Below are 24139 nucleotides of genomic sequence, written 5' to 3'. Positions count from 1 at the left end.
ACAAGGAAGCCCTTTTTCTTGTCCCATTCATTGTTTTGATTTGGTTTGCCATGGCTTGTCTGACTCTAGGAGTAGATCCGCATGTACGTTCAGAGGGCTGCATATAACAACCATGTACCGTCACACCAAAACCAACCATGTCATACTTAAAAACACAGTAAGAGAGGCAGTTGATGTGAAAATACAAACACAAAAATAGAAATACAAAATAGATTTCCTAGGGTGACAATGTCACTTGGGAGGAGTGTTCCAGGTTGGACTAGGAGATAAAGAGCTTTGCTGGGGAGTTGAGGCAGGGGCGCGGAAGACCAAAAATCCCTCAAATCGAGGAACCCGAGGTGGGTGGGTGGGTGGGGGGGGGTCTAATAACATTACAATGTGTCGCTCAGGGCACAGACAGCTAATTCGGATGCCCCTAATACTGGGGGTGTGTCACCTCCCCTTAACCAAGACCCCTATTGGACGAGACATTCCTGTGTGTGTGTGCCATCAAGACCCATCTTATCCTACTCGACGTCAATGCAGTTCAGAGAGTAGGGAGTCAGGGGCAACATGGGCCACATACTTTACAGTCAAAAGCCAAAGATCCGTTAAAAAAAATACAGTTTGCTTTGGAGAGCTAATGTAACAGAGGATCTGAGTGGACTGGGTTATGGATGGCTTGGTGTCTACAATGAGCTCCACAGGGGGAAATGAGTGGAAGAATGGGGCCTGAAACAAAACTGGAACTATTGAAGGAGAGCGATTGGGTGGAGAGGGAGAGAGCGAGAGAGGGGTTGAGAGAAAAAAGAACCAAGGGGGGCTGAGTAACTGACCTCTGGCGTTAGTTCTGATATTCCTTAAATAACTTAATACCATTGTATTATTCCTATACTAGTCATTAAAACCACAACATTGGATATCAGTTTTTGAACAGTATAAATACCTTAAGTGTTTCTGTCTTCATAAGATATAAGAGGGCCTTCTGGCTTGTTTTTGTCTGATATAGGTGTCTCTGTGCCTGTTTTAAAGTCAGTTCCAGGCTCATAAAGCATTTCCTTTATGTCACTATACTAGCTAGCAAGAGAGACCTAGTCAGTTGTATTGAAATGCATCTTCCACATTTAACCCAACCCCTCTGAATCAGAGAGAGGAGAGATGGCGAGAGAGAGCTGAAAATAAAGAACAGGAGAGAACTCAGAAAACCAAAAAAAAACAGCGTTTTGCATCCTGTCAAAGAACATCGAAAAGGAAACCGAGTAGAAAAGTGCAGGCCTAGACAGCTCCGTCGAAAAATATCTGCTATTAAGTACAAAAGTGTCAAAGGAAAAGGCTTGTGAGAGAAGCAGGCAGAGATATCTGAAGAAAAAGAAGCGAGAGGATGAAACTATACAGACAGCCTAGCAACCTAGAGGCTGAGCTAATTCAGGCCTGAAGGCTGGTCCAGGTCAGAACAAAATCCAGAAGAAAGATAAGACACTGGTTTCCTTCCACACAAGTCCACCGTGAAACCTCTTGATCCCACCATACTGTTTCTGCAGTCCGCAGAACCAATCAAAATCAGTCAGTCTGGAAATATTTTCATTATTATTATTATTATTGTTATAGTTATCATTAAATCAACATCCGTATAGTGTCATTTCTAATATTGTAATCATTGTGGTCCATCATATGTGCGGAGAAGGTCATTGCTGTCCGTCCCGCCACAGTTGATGGTCCACTGCAGTTCTCTCGGATAGTAAGACCATAAAGTTCTGTTTTTTTTTAAAAGATGACACCCCTACCCCTCTCGCCCCCTCCTCAGTCCCCATACCATCCCTTGTCTTCGGGTGGGTGAGGGGGGGGGGGGGACTATTAGGAAAAGATACGGATGCACTGTGTGGCAGTGGTATGGCAGACAGGGCACTCGGGCTCAGCGGACTGGCAGATCTGTCCGGCGCAGTCCATGCAGAACAGATTGTGGCCGCATGGCACCAGAGCCGCTGTCACCTCGCTCTCAAAGCACACAAAGCAGTCCCTGCTCACACCCCCTGGCCCCATGCCAACCAGACCTCCAGAACCAGCGCGTGCTGCGGCCTTCAGCCGGCCCAGCATGCCAGAGCCCAGGCCAATGCCGCTGCCCTCTGAATCGGTGGGAGAGCCTCCGGGCAGGGAGGAGGCTGAGCAGGAGGAGTAACCGGTGGATGACCCTCCGGAGCTGGAGCTAGATGCTCCAGAGAAGGACCCTGCACCGGCACCGCCCGACTGCAGCCAGGAGAGGGTGCTGAGTGGGTCGCTTTGGGCACGACGGGCCAGTGGATGATCCAGGGGTCCCACCACTGCGTCAGGGGGCAGGGTGGGGGACAGGCGGGGGGTGATGGCACCGCCGCTCAAGCCGCTGCTGTTTCTGCGGAGAGGCTGCTTCTGAGAGGTACCTGGGATCTTCCCTCCTCCTCCGTTGACGAAAGGGGCCCATATGTTGGAGGCGCTGAACTCAAAGCCCAGCTCCTCAGAGGGGAGGCCTGGGGTGGAGTCACCCCCGAAGGTGAACCCCCCTCCTCCGCCGGCATTGCTGGAGCTAGTGCTGAATGGGCTGGTGGGGCTACCTCCCTCGTTGGCCCTCCTGGGGGCGCTGTAGCTCTCAGAGCCCATCCCTCCGTTGTGTTGGTGATAGGAGGCCGAGGAGGACAGCTTCCTCCCAGACGATTGGTGCATGGCCATGGGGAGCGGGGGTGGTGGAGGAGGCGGCGGGGGTGGAGGGGCAGGGTGGGCGTTGTTGGCCCGAGCCCAGAGAGCAGCGCCCAGCCCCCCAGCCAGCGAGCCCAGGCCCTCTAGGCTGACATCAGTCCCGTTAGTGTGGAAGTCGTTGTCTCCCTGGAGGTCCACAAAGGCCCCGGTCCGCAGGGTGATGTGCGTCTCAATCTCCTCCCGGGCTCGGTCCACATTCTCAGGCATGCCAGTCACCTCAAACACAGGGTCCTTCTCCCTGCTGGGCGTCACGATGTAGGTGTGCGTCTGCTGCTGGATGCGCTTGATGGTCGCCCCCTTGGGCCCCACCACTAACCCCACCACACGATACGGTACCCGCACCTGCACCAGGGAAGGAAATACTTAACAGTGAGAGTTTTCCAGACCACCTGACCTGGCCATGAAAAACTGACAGAGGAATTACATAACTATAAAAACTGGTGATGAACCATGCCATTTACTGGCAGAGCAGTAAAGCAATTGGCAAGAACTGGCATTTAAATGGAATTGAACGGTCGTGCAGTAAGTGTATGAAAGTAGACGTTAGACATTATCATGACCTCTACTTTATCTATCCAAAGAAGGGACATTTTAGCCAACAGATATTTGTATATCTCCACAGGTGCTTGTGATGCTGACTACTGGCCAAGGCTCCCTTGTCGTAAAATAAAGATGACCATCTCAACGGAACTGGTTGAATAAATGATAAAACAAAAAAACATTTTAAGCTGCTGTATCTCCTACTGTGATTGTCATACCTGTATAGTGGTCTGTCCAGGCAGGTGGGGGGGTCCAGGGAGCACTCCCCCTGTCCCGGGTGCTCCTGTGCCCGTGGCCCCAGCCTTGCAGCGGGATGCCCGAATCATGGAGAAGTGCTCGGCTGCAGAGACGATCTCCCGCTTGGCCATCTCCACGTCCTCCCTGCGCCCTGTAACTATGAACACAGGCTCCTCGCCTCTCACCGGGGTCTTTATGTAGGTGTTGGTCTTCGCACGCAGTGCCTTGATCTTACAGCCTGGGACAGAGAAGGGTGGAAGATTGCATATACACTTTTTTTTGTTGCCAGTTTTGTTTGGGGGAGTTTTTATTGGTCACATACACGTTTAGCAGATGTTATTGCAGGTGTAATGAAATATGTGTGTTTCTATCTCCAACAGTAATATCAAACAGACAAATTTAAACTAAAGGAATGGAATTAAGAATATATAAATATCTGGACGAGCAATGTCGGAGCGGCATAGACTAAAAGAGCGGCATAGACTACAGTAGAACAGAATACATTATATACACCAGATGAGTAATGAAAAATATGTCAACAGTCTATATAGGGCAGCGGCCTCTAAGGTATTCATTATTTTCATAATGGGAATTTAAGTGGAAAGTATTGGTTGTGCATAAACTATGTGAAAATGAATTATATAATTTAAACAGTATATACAGTGACTAACTTTAAGCGGCATGCAACTTCCATATTTTAATTTATTTATATACCCATTGAATCCTGATGAATAGAACTTATAAATGCCCCAGGAGCTTAGTTAAACTGTCACACTCAAGGAGAACCCAAAATATACGCATATTTTACTCCAATGTTTAAACAAATTACATGAAAACAAACATAGTTAAAAGTAAAATGTTGATATCATGGATGGCCTGTCCTTGCATCTATAGCCCTTGTCTATGAATTGGAGAGTGGATACATTTCTCCAACCCCTACTGAAGTTGTTACCAAAACAGGGACAGAACAGCTTTGTTATTGTTACAACCCCTGCTTGCTGCTTTAATTTATTGAAAGACGAGGAATATGTTGGGGAGACAAAACAATATACAAAACGGGCAAAACATTCTGGCCACACTGCATTCACTGGTTAACAAACAGATTAAAATATATTTCCAGAATATAAAGCCTATAGCTTGTTAGCCAAGTAGTATTAATGATGCTAACTCAAGAACCGCTGCACTGTTCCTTTAAATATGGACGGTTTACTCTCACCCACCAATGGGGTGCTGAGTGTGTGATGTCATTCTGGGAGGCAGAAAGCATGGCATTTTCAAACAAAGAGAACAATGCAATAACGTTGCCACAACTGCGCCAAGCATAGACACTGTGTGTATGCAAACTAGTAGTGAATATTGAGCTAAGTGTGCGGAGATAAAAATACGAGTGGATTTTGAAACCAGTCGAGAGTGGTCGACGGGGCTGGATGCGGGGCGAAAACACCACCCAATCCCGTGTTCTGTGCATCAGGCCTCCCAAAAGACTTGCATTGGGGTTGAGCAAAACTATATACAAACGACTAAAAATCTACTTTTAACGTTGACCTCAATGTAAACGCCAGGCCTTTTGTTTAAATGTGTGACTTGAGGCCTACATATAGCTAAATCAATATTATTCGACAGGTTTCTTTTGTTTGGTGCCTGCCGGCTGCTAGACATGTCCGGACTCCTGACAATCTGCTGCTTTGTCTGACCCACCCCTCCCCCTACTCGTATCCCATACACACAACATCTTTAGTTGTCTCAACACTTGTCAGGACATGCAGATTAGGCTAGTAAGTCATTCTTGATCTACATGTATTATGAAGCGCATAAACAACATCCACTGTACACATCAAGACCAAGTCTCAAATTTATCAGCGCCGGCTGGTGTTATTATGAGATATCTCACCATCCAAACAAAGGAAGGCAGTCCTATGCATTCATGTGATTATGAGAGAGGTAGTTGGTAATGGCTAGACTCTGAACATCTATAACTAGAATACCTTATGAATTAGCTAGCTACGGCCTAACCACATTGATAAGCAAAAGTGGAAATCATACAGAATTCTTACCCTGTCTTCCCACTATTTCAGCAACGTGTTCTGAGCTGGGCACAGGTACGCATTCGGTCATGTTGACACTCCTCTTGCGATTGCAGAGAACTGAGCTTTGTTCACCGAGCATGGGGTGAGAGTGCGGGCCAGTCATGTGGTACCCGCCCGATCCATAGTATTCTGGAGACGGGGAGCAGGATGTCGGAGAGTCCCGGGAACCCCCTTGGTGCTCCAGCATCTGCAGGTCGACATAACCGCCGTTGGAATTCCCGGAGCACGGTCCCTGGTTCCTGTCGAGCGTGTCAACGAGCCCCCCGCCACCGCCCCCACAGTCCACCTTCTCCAGGGCCATAAATGACAGCTGGTCCAGGGCAAAGCGGAGCGCATCCTGATGGTTCTCGTCCCGGGACTCCTGGTCAGTCTCTCGTGGCAGGCTGACCCCGTTGTGCTGGCTGCTCACTACCATGTCGTGGTCCATAATCTCTGGGTGGAATAAGGGGCTAGGCATAGTCCAAGAGGATGAACATCAGATCGTGGGGCGTCTGTGTGCAAAGCGCTCTTTTCTAGGAAATTGACACAACAAAGGGCGTTTCAGCACAAAACGTGTTGCGCCAAGATACGTTTTAGAAAACACACAAATTAAAGGCACTAAAAGTCATTAAACATATCTTATGTCATAGTTCGCTAGTTTCATAAATAGGTTAGTGTGTTGCTCCACTTGGGCGACGTCTCCTTCAACCCTTCTCCTATCCTGCTTTGTCTGTTTGTTGTTGCATTCTGTCTCTCTGTGTGGCGAAAATAAAGCTTGGTTCTTGTTGAAATATGCATCATACAATATTCACTAACACTGACCAACACTAGAGTATTTTCTTTTGTCTATTCTGACCGTCTCATCCCGAAATGGGAGCATCACATTTGGAAAACTGGTAATCTGCTAGCAAACTAGCTCCACAGTTGAGTATGTCACGTTGTCGTCCCCTTTGTTTGGGAGTACCACAGCTAGCTGGCTAGCCGAGCAAAAATACTTAAGTTAAAATAATACGTCTAATCCAAATACGTTAATTTTATATTTGAATAAAATATCAAAGTTACTTTACCTTTTGGCTACCTCCCAATTGTATGGAGTTCCTCTCGTTTGATTCTTGAATGAATGATGAGTGGCTACCAATGCTCTAATGCTAGCTAGTAGCTAGCTCGCTAAATTGGGGGCGTTGGACAAAATGTTTAAAACGAAAGATAAGGGACAGGCTGTTGAAACAATTCTATTCCAGACGAATGTCGAGGTCATTTAGCGGCCCGTCGATATTTGCATCGATTTGTAGTCTATCATTTTACTCCCATGCAGATACCTCCCGACAATTGTATCTGGATATTTATCCCGGCTGTTCCCTGGTCCGCCGCCTTTGTCTCGCCAGGCGCACGCCGCTCTGCCTGTCTCGCACATAGAACTGACGTCAGTCGCGACACAACAATGGGTTCAAAGGCCACGCAACACAGAAGCGCTTCACCGCAAGCGTGCTAGCCTCACAGTCACGATCGATATTATTGTTACTGTGGTAAATTTTTATAATCGGAAATTGATCAAGCAAATTAGTCATTTGATGGTTCCATGTCAAATCTTTTGAAAAGTGGTGGGAAATTGGCAGTTTTGGATGCTATGGTGGTGTGGTATCACACGGTTGGTTGGATTATTGGGAGAATGGGGACATTCTAAATGACCTATCAAAACCTAGAACTCAAAAAAAAAATCAGTTAAATATCACCAACTATGCTTAAAGGTCTAGAACGGAACAATGTCCATGTTACTTATTGTGTGGGTGCCTGTCATCCCTCTTGTCATTGACCAAATGGGACAGTAACTGAATAATAGATGCCAGACATGTAATCTGGAATAAGAAATTATTATCCATTATTGATTGCTATCCATTTCTGATTCTCACATTGACCTAGAGCAGGGATGGGCAACGTTGATAGGGGTGGAGCCACGAAAAATCTTAGTTCACCATGAGGGACCACAGCCTACCCACTTCCATGCCCACACATGCAGTCAGAGCCGGTCCTAGCCGTTTGGGGGCCTGTCATGCCAAATAATGTCCCCCAGCCAAAAAGTGTCTCAATGGGTTTCAATATACTATTAGCGTCCATGGTAATGTCAGCGGTGTGATGACCTAATGATTCAAATTTTGGAGATCATTACAATTACATTATTTTCATCCCTGCTATTCAAACAAGGCTGATTTCCACATTCCAAGTTTCATTTAGCTAATAAAATGAAAACCTTACATCAAACCATTTTTGGGTACCTTGTTAACATTAAAACATGAATAGCACAAAAAAAACTGTAATATGCATGACACATTAATGTTACTTACCCTACAGATCAAAGTCAACTAATTTCCCCTCCATTCATATGCAAGTCCGTTTGATTCATACAGTGGCTTGTCTGGCTGTCATGTTTATATTTTAATCTGCCCTTCCCTTATCTACACTGAAATAATATCATTTCAGTAATCCTCTATTATGATTAACTTTTTTCTATCTCACATAGCTCATTAGTACACCCTTGTGGTTGAATATATATAATTATCTATTGTTTTTTTTGTGTTTTTTTTCACCTTTATTTAACCAGGTAGGCTAGTTGAGAACAAGTTCTCATTTGCAACTGCGACCTGGCCAAGATAAAGCGTAGCAATTCGACACATACAGCAACACAGAGTTACACATGGAATAAACAAAACATACAGTCAATAATACAGTAGAACAAAAGAAAACAAAAAGTCTATATACAGTGAGTGCAAATGAGGTAAGTTAAGGCAATAAATAGGCCTTGGTGGCGAAGTAATTACAATATAACAATTAAACACTGGAATGGTAGATTGGCAGAAGATGAAGTGTGCAGGTAGACATACTGGGGTGCAAAGGAGCCAAATAAATAAATAAATACCAGTATGGGGAGGAGGTAGGTAGATAGATGTGCTGTTTACAGATGGGCTATGTACAGGTGCAGTGATCTGTAAGCTGCTCTGACAGCAGGTGCTTAAAGCTAGTGAGGGAGATGTGAGTCTCCAGCTTCAGAGATTTTGCAATTCGTTCCAGTCATGGGCAGTAGAGAACTGGAAGGAAAGACGACCAAAGGAGGAATTGGCTTTGGGGGTGACCAGTGAGATATACCTACTGGAGGGTGTGCTATGAGTGGGTGCTGTGTCATGTTTTGTCATTTATTATCTTGTCTTGTCCCTGTGCTTCCCATTCTATTCGTTTCCCTCTGCTGGTCTTATTAGGTTCTTTCCCTCTTTCTATCCCTCTCTCTCCCCCTCCCTCTCTCACTCTCTCGCTCTCTCTTCTCTCTATCGTTCCGTTCCTGCTCCCAGCTGTTCCTATTCCCCTAATCAATCATTTAGTCTTCCCACACCTGTTCCCGATCCTTTCCCCTGATTAGAGTCCCTATTTCTTCCTTTGTGTTCCGTTCCTGTCCTGTCGGTTCCTTGTCTAGAATTCACCGTGCTGTGTTTGTGTATCGCCCTGTCGTGTCGTGTTTTCCTCAGATGCTGCGTGGTGAGCAGGTGTCTGAGTCTGTCTGGTTCAAGTGCCTTCCCGAGGCAACCTGCTGTTCACCTGCTGTTCAAGATCGAGTCTCCAGTTTGTCCTCGTCATTTCGAGTGAAAGTTGTGTTTTTTGTTTGTATTTACTTTACTGGATTAAAGACTCTGTTTTCGCCAAGTCGCTTTTGGGTCCTCTTTCACCTGCATGACAGAAGGAACCGACCAAGGAATGGACCCAGCGACTTCAGACGCTCGTTACACTGCCGTCGAGATCCAAGGAGCCATGCTCGGCAGACACGAGCAGGAATTGTCTGCTGCTCGCCATGCCGTGGAGAACCTGGCCGCTCAGGTTTCCGACCTCTCTGGACAGTTCCAGAGTCTACGTCTCGTGCCACCTGTTACTTCCTGGCCTGCCGAGCCTCCAGAACCTAGGGTTAATAACCCACCTTGCTACTCCGGGCAGCCCACTGAGTGCCGCTCCTTTCTCACGCAGTGTGAGATTGTGTTCTCTCTCCAACCCAACACATACTCTAGAGAGAGAGCTCGGGTTGCTTACGTCATTTCACTCCTTACTGGCCGGGCTCGAGAATGGGGCACAGCTATCTGGGAGGCAAGGGCTGATTGCTCTAACAAGTTCCAGAACTTTAAAGAGGAGATGATTCGGGTTTTTGACCGTTCAGTTTTTGGTAGGGAGGCTTCTAGGGCCCTGGCTTCCTTATGCCAAGGTGAACGGTCCATAACGGATTATTCTATTGAGTTTCGCACTCTTGCTGCCTCTAGTGAGTGGAACGAGCCGGCGCTGCTCGCTCGTTTTCTGGAGGGACTCCACGCAGTGGTTAAGGATGAGATTCTCTCCCGGGAGGTTCCTTCAGATGTGGACTCTTTGATTGCTCTCGCCATCCGCATAGAACGACGGGTAGATCTTCGTCACCGGGCTCGTGGAAGAGAGCTCGCATCAACGGTGTTTCCCTGCTCCGCATCGCAACCATCTCCCTCCTCTGGCTCAGAGTCTGAGCCCATGCAGCTGGGAGGGATTCGCATCTCGACTAAGGAGAGGGAACGGAGGATCACCAACCGCCTGTGCCTCTATTGCGGAGTTGCTGGACATTTTGTTAATTCATGTCCAGTAAAAGCCAGAGCTCATCTGTAAGCGGAGGGCTACAGGTGAGCGCAACTACTCAAGTCTCTCCATCAAAATCCTGTACTACTTTGTCGGTCCATCTACGCTGGACCGGTTCGGGTGCTACATGTAGTGCCTTGATAGACTCTGGGGCTGAGGGTTGTTTCATGGACGAAGCATGGGTTCGGAAACATGACATTCCTTTCAGAGAGTTAGTTCTTCTGTGGCTTCTACTGATCCCGAGGGGATTCTTCCTTATGGGCGTGTTGTCGGGTTAACAGTCTGGGGGAATTGAAAGACAGGTTAAGCAAGCACTCACGCACACTGCGTCGCCGCGCGCGCTTGTCCTAGTAACCTCCTTTTCGTTCCTGTTTCCACTCGTCTGGCTGTTCTTCAGTGGGCTCACTCTGCCAAGTTAGCTGGTCATCCCGGTGTTCGAGGCACTCTTGCGTCTATTCGCCAGCGCTTTTGGTGGCCGACTCAGGAGCGTGACACGCGCCGTTTCGTGGCTGCTTGTTCGGACTGCGCGCAGACTAAGTCGGGTAACTCTCCTCCTGCCGGTCGTCTCAGACCGCTCCCCATTCCTTCTCGACCATGGTCTCACATCGCCCTAGACTTCATTACCGGTCTGCCTTTGTCTGCGGGGAAGACTGTGATTCTTACGGTTGTCGATAGGTTCTCTAAGGCGGCACATTTCATTCCCCTCGCTAAACTTCCTTCCGCTAAGGAGACGGCACAAATCATTATCGAGAATGTATTCAGAATTCATGGCCTCCCGTTAGACGCCGTTTCAGACAGAGGCCCGCAATTCACGTCACAGTTTTGGAGGGAGTTCTGTCGTTTGATTGGTGCGTCCGTCAGTCTCTCTTCCGGGTTTCATCCCCAGTCTAACGGTCAAGCAGAGAGGGCCAATCAGACGATTGGTCGCATACTACGCAGCCTTTCTTTCAGAAACCCTGCGTCTTGGGCAGAACAGCTCCCCTGGGCAGAATACGCTCACAATTCGCTTCCTTCGTCTGCTACCGGGTTATCTCCGTTTCAGAGTAGTCTGGGTTACCAGCCTCCTCTGTTCTCATCCCAGCTTGCCGAGTCCAGCGTTCCCTCCGCTCAAGCGTTTGTCCAACGTTGTGAGCGCACCTGGAGGAGGGTGAGGTCTGCACTTTGCCGTTACAGGGCACAGACTGTGAGAGCCGCCAATAAACGCAGGATTAAGAGTCCAAGGTATTGTTGCGGCCAGAGAGTGTGGCTTTCCACTCGCAACCTTCCTCTTACGACAGCTTCTCGTAAGTTGACTCCGCGGTTCATTGGTCCGTTCCGTGTCTCCCAGGTCGTCAATCCTGTCGCTGTGCGACTGCTTCTTCCGCGACATCTTCGTCGCGTCCATCCTGTCTTCCATGTCTCCTGTGTCAAGCCCTTTCTTCGCACCCCCGTTCGTCTTCCCTCCCCCTCCCGTCCTTGTCGAGAGCGCACCTATTTACAAGGTACATAAGATCATGGACATGCGTTCTCGGGACGGGGTCACCAATACTTAGTGGATTGGGAGGGTTACGGTCCTGAGGAGAGGAGTTGGGTTCCGTCTCGGGGACGTGCTGGACCGTTCACTCATTGATGATTTCCTCCGTTGCCGCCAGGATTCCTCCTCGAGTGCGCCAGGAGGCGCTCGGTGAGTGGGGGGTACTGTCATGTTTTGTCATTTATTATCTTGTCTTGTCCCTGTGCTTCCCATTCTATTCGTTTCCCTCTGCTGGTCTTATTAGGTTCTTTCCCTCTTTCTATCCCTCTCTCTCCCCTCCCTCTCTCACTCTCTCGCTCTCTCTTCTCTCTATCGTTCCGTTCCTGCTCCCAGCTGTTCCTATTCCCCTAATCAATCATTTAGTCTTCCCACACCTGTTCCCGATCCTTTCCCCTGATTAGAGTCCCTATTTCTTCCTTTGTGTTCCGTTCCTGTCCTGTCGGTTCCTTGTCTAGAATTCACCGTGCTGTGTTTGTGTATCGCCCTGTCGTGTCGTGTTTTCCTCAGATGCTGCGTGGTGAGCAGGTGTCTGAGTCTGTCTGGTTCAAGTGCCTTCCCGAGGCAACCTGCTGTTCACCTGCTGTTCAAGATCGAGTCTCCAGTTTGTCCTCGTCATTTCGAGTGAAAGTTGTGTTTTTTGTTTGTATTTACTTTACTGGATTAAAGACTCTGTTTTCGCCAAGTCGCTTTTGGGTCCTCTTTCACCTGCATGACATGCTGCTATGGTGACCAGTGAGCTGAGATAAGGCGGGGCTTACCTAGCAGAGACTTGTAGATAACCTGTAACCAGTGGGTTTGGCGACGAGTATGAAGCGAGGGCCAACCAACGAGAGCGTACAGGTCGCAATGGTGGGTAGTGTATGGGGCTTTGGTGCCAAAACGGATGGCACTGTGATAGACTGCATCCAGTTTGTTGAGTAGAGTGTTGGAGGCTATTTTATAGATGACATCACCGAAGTCGAGGATCGGTAGGATGGTCAGTTTTACAAGAGTATGTTTGGCAGCATGAGTGAAGGATGCTTTGTTGCGATATAGGAAGCCAATTCTAGATTTAATTTTGGATTGGAGATGCTTAATGTGAGTCTGGAAGGAGAGTTTACAGTCTAACCAGCCACCCAGGTATTTGTAGTTGTCCACATATTCTAAGTCAGAGCCGTCCAGAGTAGTGATCCTGGACGGGCGAGCAGGTGCGGGCAGTGATCGATTGAATAGCATGCATTTAGTTTGACTTGCGTTTAAGAGCAGTTGGAGGCCACGGAAGGAGAGTTGTATGGCATTGAAGCTCGTCTGGAGGTTAGTTAACACAGTGTCCAAGGAGGGGCCAGAAGTATACAGAATGGTGTTGTCTGCGTAGAGGTGGATCAGAGAATGTTGCAAGAGCAACATCATTGATGTATACAGAAAAGAGAGTCGGCCCGAGAATTGAACCCTGTGGCACACCCATAGAGACTGTCAGAGCTCCGGACAACAGGCCCTCCGATTTGACACACTGAACTCTATCAGAGAAATAGTTGGTAAACCAGGCGAGGCAATCATTTGAGAAACCAAGGCTGTCGAGTCTGCCAATAAGAATGTTGTGATTGACAGAGTCAAAAGCCTTGGCCAGGTCGATGAATGCGGCTGCACAGTAATGTCTCTTATCGATGGCGGTTATGATGTCATTTAGAACCTTGAGCGTGCCTGAGGTGCTCCCATGACCAACTCTGAAACCAGATTGCATAGCGGAGAAGGCATGGTGTGATTCGAAATGGTCAGTAATCTGTTTGTTAACTTGGCTTTCGAAGACCTTAGAAAGACAGGGTAGGATAGATATAGGTCTGTAGCAGTTTGGGTCTAGTGTGGGGGATGACCGCGGAAGCTTTGAAGAGGGGGATGACCGCGGCAGCTTTCCAATCTTTGGGAATCTCAGACGATATGAAAGAGTGGTTGAACAGGCTAGTAATAGGGGTTGCAACAATTTCGGCAGATCATTTTGTAGGGGTCCAGATTTTGCAGCTCTTTCAGAACATCACTTGTAGGTCCTAGGATACAACAATGAATAATGTGGAATTAATATATACCATCAAAGGATACCTTACAATTTAGAATAATTAACACCTTGTGAAACAGCTGTGAAAACCAACCTGGCAATATTTAAGATTTGAATATATAAATGTTGATATTGTTTTGATAGAGCTGTGTCATTCATTTATTTTCACAGATTTTTTTGTACACTCACATGGCAATCATAGACATAAATACTGAATTCTGGTGTGTAATATGGAGGAGGTTGCTGTGTGGGTGGGAGGTTCTGTTTGTCACTTGTTCTCAACAGGCAGCCAATCTCAGAAGGAGGACTTGAAGAGGGAGATTGCAAAGTCCAGGCACTGCTGCCCTTTTTCTTCTGAGTGTTTGCAGTGCTAGAGTTTTTCGTTAATCTCTGTATCTCTGTATATTTAAGTGCCCAGTATGATAGAGCAAGAACACTTTTTTAGCAGATAATGACAACATGACAATAACAGTAGCTGTAGATGATGTAATGAAAAGTTGGAGGGTGGTTGGTAATGGAGGACATGAGGTGGACCTACGTCCGGGTGTTGGGCAGAACCCCTAGGTCCTGGAGAACAGGAGCAGAGTTAAAGGGAACAGGGTAGGAGACAGACGTAAACAAGCAAACACACAGGTTACACTTTACTGTGAGAAAATGTGATGGATTAGCGCATTCTCTCAACCAGCTTCACTCGCTGTCGTTGACAAGCATATTCAGTTCATAGACATATTATATATATTTAATTCAGTGATTGAAATTATAACCCCATCCTCAGTAGCCTATTCCAGCAGGCTATTGGGAAACACAAGCTCTTTCTTATTTCAAAATCGCCTCGTTATTCATGTTGAATAAATTAGTCTGTTAATTTGAACTAAGCAAGCTGCTAAATCGTTCACATCTTGCCTACATCTTGTCTAGGCTACTGTACACTGAAATTAGATGTAGGCCTATCAGGGGCTATAAGCTCCTGCCTTTAGCTAAGCAAACTATGGCAAAATGTAATTACAATCATAAACCCAGATTTGAGTCTGTAGCCTATGCCTATTGAAATGGAAAGTCAATCTCACAAATGGGCCATTTATAACGGTTTGTAGTCTTAACATCTGGCACATTATAACAGCACAATTGCCAGAAAATAGCCTAACATTAGTTTTTTTTATTTTCATCCAAGTGTTTCTTGCTCAGAGATTTCGAGATCCTCTCAAACTCTCCTGTCAGATTTATCTATATATATTTATATATATTTATTTATATATATTTATGCACATGCGCAAATGTAATATATTTACAATTATAAACCTGGTTTGAGCCCTGAATGCTGATTGTCTGAAAGCCATGGTATATCAGATCATATACCACGGGTATGACAAAACGTTACTTTTTACTGTTTTAATTACGTTCGTAACCAGTTTATAATAGCAATAAGGCACCCCTGGGGGTTCGTGAAATATGGCCAATATACCACGGCTGTAACCAGGCACTCTGCGTTGCGTCTTGCTTAAGAGCAGCCTTTAGCTGTGGTATATTGGCCCTTGTGTCATCCCCCTTGTGCCTTATTGCAGTCAAACGAGTTAAATCGCCATCCATTGATGGACAATGATCTGGCGTGTTTAATAAGGGTAAATTATATTTTCTCTTGCCACATATTCATATTCCTTAATAATTCAATGTCATAGCTTGCAATTGTTATTATTTTGAGGAAACCCTAATTTTTCTTCCAACGTCATTACAAGTTAGTTACTAAGATATTCCTTCCTAATTGGCTCGATAACGTCATTGAAAAATGGTTTATTGTATAAATATGGCAACTCCTCTCTTGGGTGGTCATAGGGCTATACATTTTGCTTGACCTGGCAACCCTGATTGGCACTATTTTTACCTGTTGGCGGTAGAGAACAACAGAGCGGGATTAGGAGAAGATGGCGGAAGTGGATGCTGAGTTCGAATTGAGCAGCGGGTCAAGTAAATTTGGTGAAGATGAATGTTCTGAATGGACAACAATATCTAAAACTGGAATAAAAAGTAAATTGTATAAAATTGGAGTGGAGGAAACATGTATAAATGATAACGAGCATGCATATAAAGCACTTCGCTTGATACCGTTTTCTTTACCCAGTCAAAATTAGAATATACGCACAATGCAACGCAGAGTGCCTGGATACTGCCCTTAGCCGTGGTATATTGGCCATATATCACAAACCCCCGAGGTACCTTATAAGCTGGTTAACAACGTAATTAGGAGTTAAAATAAATGTTTTGTCGTATAGCACGGCTGTCAGTATATGGTATACGGTCTGATATAAGCACAGCTGTCAGCCAATTAGCATTTAGGTCTCAAACCACAGTTTATGTGTATCAGTTCTAGCATATTAATATGTTTTATGGAAAAAGGGTTGGAAATAGTTCTCCATAATGACAATCTAAATAGCCTACCTACAAAGAGCATGCGTGCTGCTCTCTCTCCTCTCAATCAAGTGACTCAGCCAATAACTATAGTGCTATCAACACACACACCCCTTTGGCTCTCCCCACCACTCACTCACTCAGCAACAGCCTGCCTCACTGCCTGACAGTCAGCAGCAGGTCACAGTAAAATATATTTAAGAGAAAAAAAAAGAAAAAAAATGTGCTGGGGACAATTAAAGACCACTAATTTTCACACAACGCCAGAGATGTTTTCGCATGTTTTGAGGGAGTGTACAATTGGGCCTGGCTCCCCAGTTGGCGGACCTGGCTGCCAAGTGGGTGGGCCTATGCCCTCCAAGGCTGCTCCCCTGTCCAGTCAAGTGAAATCCATAGGTTAGGGGCCTAATACATGCATTTCCATTGACCGATTTCCTTATATGAACTCAGTAAAATCTACAGAATTATTGCATTTATATTTTTGTTCAGTATCTTTTAATTCTACTCATTTTGCCATGGGGAAGAGATAAATGTTTGATGTTTTTAATGAGTGACTAACCATGATTGATGAAAGTTTACATAGCTGGCCAGACTAATTTACCAATCTAAAAAATGTTTTCAGAGTGACTGTCAGTGACCAACCTAAGAGGAAAAACTGCTGATGCACAACCAAATTTCACCTTGTGTATTCTACTATTCTAACTTTCAACAGTAAATTGAGACCCCTACAGTGTTCCTAAATAAAATGTTTTTGTTTTGTTTGTGGAAATTGATAATTGATCCACAGGTCTGAAAAAGGGGGACCGCCAGTTGCCCATCCCTGACTTCGAGACTGGCTAGGTGGCCTACAAAACCACACAAGTCTCGTGATGAATCTTCTCCAGGTCGTCCACTGCTCTCACAAGCAAAGTGTCTAAAACCTTCAAACTCAATTCTGGACCTCAAAGCCAGTCCCACTGCATTTTTCATTGTCCCCCCCCCCTAATAACAGACTGATTTAGACCTGGGACATCAGGTGGGTGCAATTAATAATCAGGTAGAACAGCAATCCAGCAGGCTCTGGACCTCATAAGGTAAGAGTTGAATACCCCTGGTCTAAAAGAACACAATACACAAATTACAAAAGAGTTATCATTTATTTTAGTTATATGAAAAAAAAAGAATCATCCAGAATTAATTGCTTGATGTTTGACCTCAAATTTCAAGAGAAAATGGTAACAAATCCCTCTATAGAAACGAAGATTTTTTTTTAAACTATAAAGCATAATCTGAACAATAACATTACATGGAGGGATCATTCTGACAGTGAATGATCTTCCCATTCAGAACTCAAATCAAGAACAAGTTTAGGGAAAAACGTCAGCATTTAAAACCTACTAAAAACAACCAATGTTAAATAACTATGGCATAATTGTGACTTGCCACACAGCAACGATTTCAACAACAAAAAATACAAAATCCCAAATAGGCAACTATTTCAGAGTAGCCGTCTACGTCAGCCGTCGCACCTATTGACAGATCATCAATGTAACATGAAAGCAAATACATCTAGAAAGATGAAAACAGACTAAATTAGCACCATTTTGAACTTATGGGAGAGTTTGAGACATGAGAGCCTGTTCAACCTCTGTGCAGAGCACCACTCTTCATGACCGTCCAGAAGACAGTTTGGAGAACACAGAATCCAATTATTAGTTAGAGATAACAAGAGCCATAATAGATCATGATGCATGCTTGCTTATCTATGACTGACTTCTGAAACAGGTAGTCTTTTGCAAAGTCCATTTTGAGCCTCCAAATGTCATCTTACAGCATGTGGTCCCTTGCCCAATATGCACCCCTCTAACCACTCACTAATTCTCCACTTGGGCAAAGGATACTGAGTGGTACCAGATGGAAAATTGGAATGGGCCGAGTGGTGCCCCACAATCACACTCTCTCCCCCTCCCAAAAACACACTTCTCTCTCTCTCTCACACACACACACACACACACACACACACACACACACACACACACACACACACACACACAGTTTTAACCTTAAACTTGTCTTCACAAGAGGGCAAGACTATATTGCCTAAAGCACCATACATACTTCTCCACATTCCATACAATTAGTGAGGGTAAAAATGAGTGAATTGAACTCTGAACGTCAAAGCCTCGTCTAAGAGCTTAAAAAAAATATTCAAAATTACATTTAAATTGGTCAAAAATATATTTAGATTGTCTTGAAGACGGTCAACAACAATTCAGAGAGACGTAGACGAGAGAGGGTCCTTCATGTTGACAGATGCTAGTCAGAACCTGGTTAATGTCCTGTATGTGTATTGGTGTGTGTATGGGTAGAATACTGTGCTCCAGGCAGCTCTCTGTCGCAATCACCAACCCTGTAGGAGAGAGAAAAATGATTGCAAGTAAATCAATAGGTTTTTTTTGTCTGTGGTACTACAGGTAATCACAGAATTATGTAAACATTTAAATTCTGAACTTTAGCTACCCTGGTTATCTCGTTACAAAGTATTACTAACAAACCCACACCTAGGCCATTTCTTAAAGGCAAAGTAACTAGCTATTTCATTTCTACGTTCTACCTCTGCTATACGTCCTCCTTGTCATCCTGCTCGGCTTGCTCCTCCTTCAGAGCGTCTGTGTCTGCCTCGTTGGTGGAGGCCTCTATGTGAGCCAACATGTCCGCCATCAGAGCTTCCTCCAGCCTCCTCCTCACACTGTGGACCAGGTCCTCTTGCTTTCTACATACACCAGAGGGAGAGAGAGGAGAGGGGTTAGGGAGCAATGGATGGATGACAGTCCTCGTGGCAGACTTAAAGGGATACTTGTCCAAGTTACAAAATGGCATATTGGTTTCCTAACCCTGTAAGCAGTCTATGGATAAGGTATGACAGCAATCCAATGCTTTGGTTTAGTTTGCCTGGAACGGTTTCCACATGTTAACGTTTTAGCAGTAGTGGCACAAATCCCAATCACGGGACCGATATTAGCATTTTTTAAGCACTATGTCCAAATCATCTGAAATCATCTAAAATGTATTGTGAAGCTCAACATTGTCACTTATTGATGATTTGAACATGATATGTGGCACATTTTTCACACATTTTTAAAATCATCTATAAGCAATAATGTTGAGCTTCGAAATCAGAGATTATTTCGGATGATTTGAACATGATGCGTAAAAAATGCTAATATCGATCCCATGACTGGGATTTGTGTCACTAATGCTAAAACGTTAGCATGTGGAAACAGTGCCAGCAAACTAAACCAAAGCATGAATTGCTTTGTCATACCTTGTCCATTGATTACTTACCGGGTAAGGAAACCAATGTGTCATTTTGTGATTTGGGTGAACTATCCCTTTAACAAGGCCCAACAGTAGCTGGGTGTTGTTGAGCCAGACCACTGAGTTGTGTGTGTACTTTACCTGATGTCGTCATCGGTAACCATGAAGGCCTTGCAGAGTGGCTGAGTGGTGTTGAGCCACACCCCAGGGTTCTTCTCCACGGCTGCGGTCAGCTGACCAGTGACGGGTGTGGGGCTGGTGTGCAGGGCGCTGGCAATGGCAGAGAGCAGGGTCTTGTCTGAACACACAGGCCCAACACCTGGGGGGAGATTCACAGAGTCAGATATCCCAAAACATTGGTTTGATGTGTTTATGAGTCTCAAGTACTCTCTGCCGTGTGTACTTACCCTGTAGGCCCTTGGGAAGGTCCATGGTCTTGACCAGCTCCTCTGCAATGTCAAACGCACTCAGACCACTCAGCTTCCTCTCCCAAAACAGCTGAGGACAAACAGTGGGTAAACAGCTCGCCATTTGACTTTAAACGCATCACATAATGATGTGCTTCATAATTTATGGAAAACCTCTAACAGCTAGTTCATGTTACATAGCCCTCCCATTATGCTCGTCCAATGAGGACTCTCACTCAGACCACTCCTAGCAAAATGATTTCTTGAGAAATTACTCTATTTGGTTCTTTTGACTATTTTAATTGAAAACAATCACAGTAAGGTACTTAATTGTTACCCAGAAATGATTTGATATTGAGATAAAAACAGCTGCATTAGACATTTAAGTCAGCTTGATAAATCGAGTGACTCATCCCAATTTCCAATAATACGTTTTTAAAGACTAGGCCAGAGCAGATGACTTCATCTACCAACCATATGGCAGCAATGAAATAAATAACATTACGGTATCGATAAAAGACAAACAATAAGCGCAGAGCATCGTTGGACTCACCTGTCTTGGTTGGTCGACAGCCTTGTGGGGGTCCGTCTTCACTTTGTTGCTAGGGTGATTGGTCACCTTGGTGACCGGCTGTTTAAAGATGGATGCGGTCTGTCGGACTGGTAGGGTCGTGTTCAGGTCCGGCTTAACCTTAAACACAGACAGAAACAGGTCAGGGATCATAGTTCAATGTTCAAACAGATTACACATGATCCTGGACTCAAACTCCCTCACCTTGATCTGATGGTTGTTGTTGTCATAGCGATGCTTGTGCCTGTTCCTGTGCAGTTTGTTCGTTAGCATCCTTCCTGCACGGGGGTCAATAGCGTGCACCTCCATGGTGTTGCCCAGGTAACGAGCTAGCTGGGGCTTGCTGAGGAATCGCTTTCCAGGGTCACTAAGGGTGCAGGAAAACAGGCCATCAGGAGAACAAAAAACATATGCAATGAATTGAGGCACAAACCTGCAGGTACAAGAGGCACAAACCTGCAGGTACAAGAGGCACAAACCTGCAGGTACAAGAGGCACAAACCTGCAGGTACAAGAGGCACAAACCTGCAGGTACAAGAGGCACAAACCTGCAGGTACAAGAGGCACAAACCTGCAGGTACAAGAGGCACAAACCTATTGTGGAGGTCAGTGGTGTTGCACTGACAAGACTACAAATGGGCCTAATTCACAAACCTCAGCCTGCAAAACAACCATAGTAGCAGGGGTGAAAGTAGATTTAATGTCTTACTGGTATGGGACACGAAGTGCCTGCACATTTTTCTTTAATGCTACAATTTTTAAAATGTATTTTACCTTTATTTTACTAGGCAAGTCAGTTAAGAACAAATTCTTATTTTCAATGACGGCCTAGGAACAGTGGGTTAACTGCCTGTTCAGGGTAGAACGGCAGATTTGTACCTTGTCAGCTCGAGGATTCGAACTTGCAAACAACGCTCTAACCACTAGGCTACCCTGCCGCCCCGTTGTAACAAAACAAATACAGGGTAGCCTACTCTGCCAAAAAATATAAAAAACTATGCCTGACTCATAATTGGCCTACGAAATACAATTCAACATCCATCTAACCTGGAGGGGGAAATTACTATCTAAAAGAAACCCAATGACAAATACAGTGAATACGCACTCACCAGGGATATGGCCGATGTTCTCTGCTGGTGCCAATAAATTAGGCTACTGTTTGCTCAATTAAGTTTTATGAATTTTTACACCTAAAAGACAGATTGGAGTCTTTCATTGGCATCTCTTTACAGCAATATCCATTTGCTTTCTAACCGGTTTTTCCGCGATTGTGATTTTTAATATTGCGATATGCCTAGCTAGGTCTCCGCGTTTCACTGACAGTAGCAACTCAACAATCATCTATCCGACTGTAGGCTATGCAATTTTAAAAAATCCACAGCGTTTTTTCAAATACGCTAATGATCCGTGGCAAAATCATGCTTTCTGGTGTAGTAGCCTATTTCGAATGATTTGATTTATTTCGGTATAGATAGATGCTAATTAGGCTATATAATTTTGCCAATTTAATTCAATTCGCTTTAGGGAAGGCTTAGCTTCAACTAGAATTATGGTCACGCCACCTACGCCTTTTAATGTGGCATAAACACAACCAGCCAGATGTTTTCATATGATTGCCAAACAATCACTTAACAAATGCGCTCCTGTAGGCTACCCGCGCACATTCGTCCGCTCACAATATAATTTCAGCATCCAAACCAACTGTGCACCAGCGGACGAGACATCTGTTACAAAACACCTACGTGTATTGTAATGCCATTCTGCGATTGTCATTAGGCTTACACTTGTAGTCTGAATTGACGCATTCACTGTTGTCCTCGCACGCCTCGGTCTCCGCCACTAATCTCAGCCTTGTCCGCCACTCATCACGGCCTTGACTGAATATAAGCGTTCTCCTCAAACCACAACGCAATATGGACAGTATAACACCCAGTTTCCAGTCAATTCGAAAATGCTCATGGGGCTGACAGGCAGAATTGTTAAATAATTGTGTAATAGCCTATAGTTGTTTGGGCATGTATTACTTGTGATAGGCTCACGTTACCGGTACGACGTACCCCCACTATTTATTTTGCTGGGACGCCGCACCTGACCGCCTTACTTTCACCCCTGCATAGTAGTAAACAATGAAAGTTAGCTAGCTACTGCCGTGGGTAACCCGCAGCACTGCACCCATAATAATGTAGTACAACGTTCACATAATCGGAATCAATTTACACAAATCTAAACAAAGACTTGTAACAGAAAGCTATTGATGCTAACGTTACTTGCTAATTTGTTGTCAAATGTGCGGGGAGCTGACGTTTGCTACCAAGCTAACGTTAGCAATCAATGACTTATCGTTCGCTATCTAATGGTTACTTATCAAATTTGACGTAATCTTTAGACACTGATCATTTGCAATTTTGGTACACAGTTACCTAAGTGGGTGATGTTTTACTTTAGTGGCTAGCTAACGTCTCGGCTACTCCATCGAGATACAATGTTAGCTAGCTAGAGACATGCTTTCTCTACTGCAGACCAGCTAACATTAGCTAGCTACCGTCTTTTACTTAGCTACTTGTCCTTCTTACAACTCATTCGAGCAAGTCGTACAACCCCACCTTTTCCTCTCCATGCTTCTTTGCAGGTTATGATTGCTCGATTTATGTTGATTCGGGAATCTGCATGGGGTTTTAAATATTTGGCTATATATTTTTTTTCTGTGGATATGCTTTCCTTTTCGATGTCAGCTGTCCTCACTGCTTTCTCTTGTCAAGACACTCAGAAGATCACTCCGCAACGCTAGACCACTGTTACATAAAGTGGACAGCAAGTCATCCGCTGGTCCACAAACTAGTCCCAACTGAAGTCCTGTCTTTGTTGGGATCAGTTGAGTGTTTTAATATGGTTTAATCTAGCTACATTTGCTAGTCTTCTTCTCATCAGTTTAGCTGTATGTTTGTACAAAATTATTTAGATTTCACACTAAACACTTTAAAACTTGCATTTATTCAGGATAGCCCAATTGAGACCAGGGTCGCATTCCCAATGGTGCCCTGAGTACAAACATTGTCTCACAACAGGAAGAACACTTTACATTACAATTAAAACAATAATAAAATATAAAAATCAACCAAGCTGGATTAAATAACCCAATACCAACTTTTTCCAGAAAACAACTATCCATCATGTCAGGTTTGCCAGAAGATACCGATCCTACCTTTGCGATTGTTGACACTTTCGTCTGAACGCAATCATGGTTACAATAAGACACTGTGGAGCCGGTGCGACACATGGGTCGGAAAACATACCTCAATGCAGGGATGCGATATGCCACTGTCCGCCAAATTGTACCTTTATCCACACTGCTTCGTCAAGAAGATTGAAATATTGTTGTTTCTAGGGATACATATCGAAACGGACGATGTTAGCTATAAAAAAACACCTGCATCGGCCCAACAGTGACAGTGCGCACCGAGGAAGAGACCACAGACAGAAAGAGCTGAAACTTCACTGCTTGACATGTATGATGCAATCCTGGTTGAGAATGAAACAACTGAACAACGAAACAGCACAGCAAGTGAAATAAATAGGTTTTGATGATGTTTTACTGGTAATGGGGACATACGTAAATGCCAACAAAATAACGTTTTGGTCAGTGTGGTGTGTGGCCTTTCTTTAACTAGGCAAGTCAGTTAAGAACAAATTCTTATTTACAATGAAGGCCTACCCTGTCCAAACCCGGACGACAACATA

The 24139-nt window shown here is 45.0% G+C and overlaps 2 protein-coding genes across 3 annotated transcripts; both read right to left on the bottom strand.

The window, feature by feature from the left end:
• Nucleotides 1-766: 766 nt before the first annotated feature.
• Nucleotides 767-6999, bottom strand: LOC124041525 (RNA-binding protein MEX3B-like). Its single transcript, XM_046359221.1, has 4 exons — nucleotides 6617-6999; nucleotides 5538-6082; nucleotides 3465-3721; nucleotides 767-3048 (listed from the first exon to the last, which is right to left on the bottom strand). The coding sequence occupies exons 2-4, from the start codon at nucleotides 6025-6027 to the stop codon at nucleotides 1834-1836; spliced, it is 1962 nt and encodes a 653-aa protein (XP_046215177.1). The 5' UTR covers nucleotides 6028-6082; nucleotides 6617-6999; the 3' UTR covers nucleotides 767-1833.
• Nucleotides 7000-17243: 10244 nt separating this feature from the next.
• On the bottom strand, nucleotides 17244-23835 carry LOC124041524 (methyl-CpG-binding domain protein 3-like). Of its 2 annotated transcripts, none has more exons than XM_046359218.1 (7): nucleotides 23695-23835; nucleotides 20606-20768; nucleotides 20384-20521; nucleotides 19831-19921; nucleotides 19565-19742; nucleotides 18720-18878; nucleotides 17244-18515 (listed from the first exon to the last, which is right to left on the bottom strand). In XM_046359218.1, the coding sequence occupies exons 2-6, from the start codon at nucleotides 20708-20710 to the stop codon at nucleotides 18725-18727; spliced, it is 666 nt and encodes a 221-aa protein (XP_046215174.1). In that variant the 5' UTR covers nucleotides 20711-20768; nucleotides 23695-23835; the 3' UTR covers nucleotides 17244-18515; nucleotides 18720-18724. The 2 variants fall into 2 exon arrangements, with proteins under 2 accessions (XP_046215174.1, XP_046215173.1); XM_046359217.1 differs by lacking the exon at nucleotides 23695-23835 and adding an exon at nucleotides 23005-23166.
• Nucleotides 23836-24139: the final 304 nt, after the last annotated feature.

The sequence above is a fragment of the Oncorhynchus gorbuscha genome, linkage group LG08, assembly GCF_021184085.1.
Source record: "Oncorhynchus gorbuscha isolate QuinsamMale2020 ecotype Even-year linkage group LG08, OgorEven_v1.0, whole genome shotgun sequence".
Classification (NCBI taxonomy): domain Eukaryota; kingdom Metazoa; phylum Chordata; class Actinopteri; order Salmoniformes; family Salmonidae; genus Oncorhynchus; species Oncorhynchus gorbuscha.
The sequence above is the reverse complement of the archived record's forward strand: the minus strand, read 5'-3'. Positions and strand labels throughout refer to the sequence as shown.

What these genes read in the sequence shown, in the direction of transcription:
- LOC124041525 (XM_046359221.1), bottom strand. Translation starts at nt 6,027, where the DNA reads ATGCCTAGCCCCTTATTCCACCCAGAGATTATGGACCACGACATGGTA. An exon ending in TGAAATAGTGGGAAGACAGG is followed by an intron (nt 3,722 to 5,537) that starts GTAAGAATTCTG and finishes TCTCTGTCCCAG; the next exon opens with GCTGTAAGATCAAGGCACTG. An exon ending in CTGGACAGACCACTATACAG is followed by an intron (nt 3,049 to 3,464) that starts GTATGACAATCA and finishes TCCCTGGTGCAG; the next exon opens with GTGCGGGTACCGTATCGTGT.
- LOC124041524 (XM_046359217.1), bottom strand. An exon ending in ACAACAACCATCAGATCAAG is followed by an intron (nt 20,522 to 20,605) that starts GTGAGGGAGTTT and finishes TCTGTGTTTAAG; the next exon opens with GTTAAGCCGGACCTGAACAC. An exon ending in CCTTCCCAAGGGCCTACAGG is followed by an intron (nt 19,743 to 19,830) that starts GTAAGTACACAC and finishes ATCTCCCCCCAG; the next exon opens with GTGTTGGGCCTGTGTGTTCA.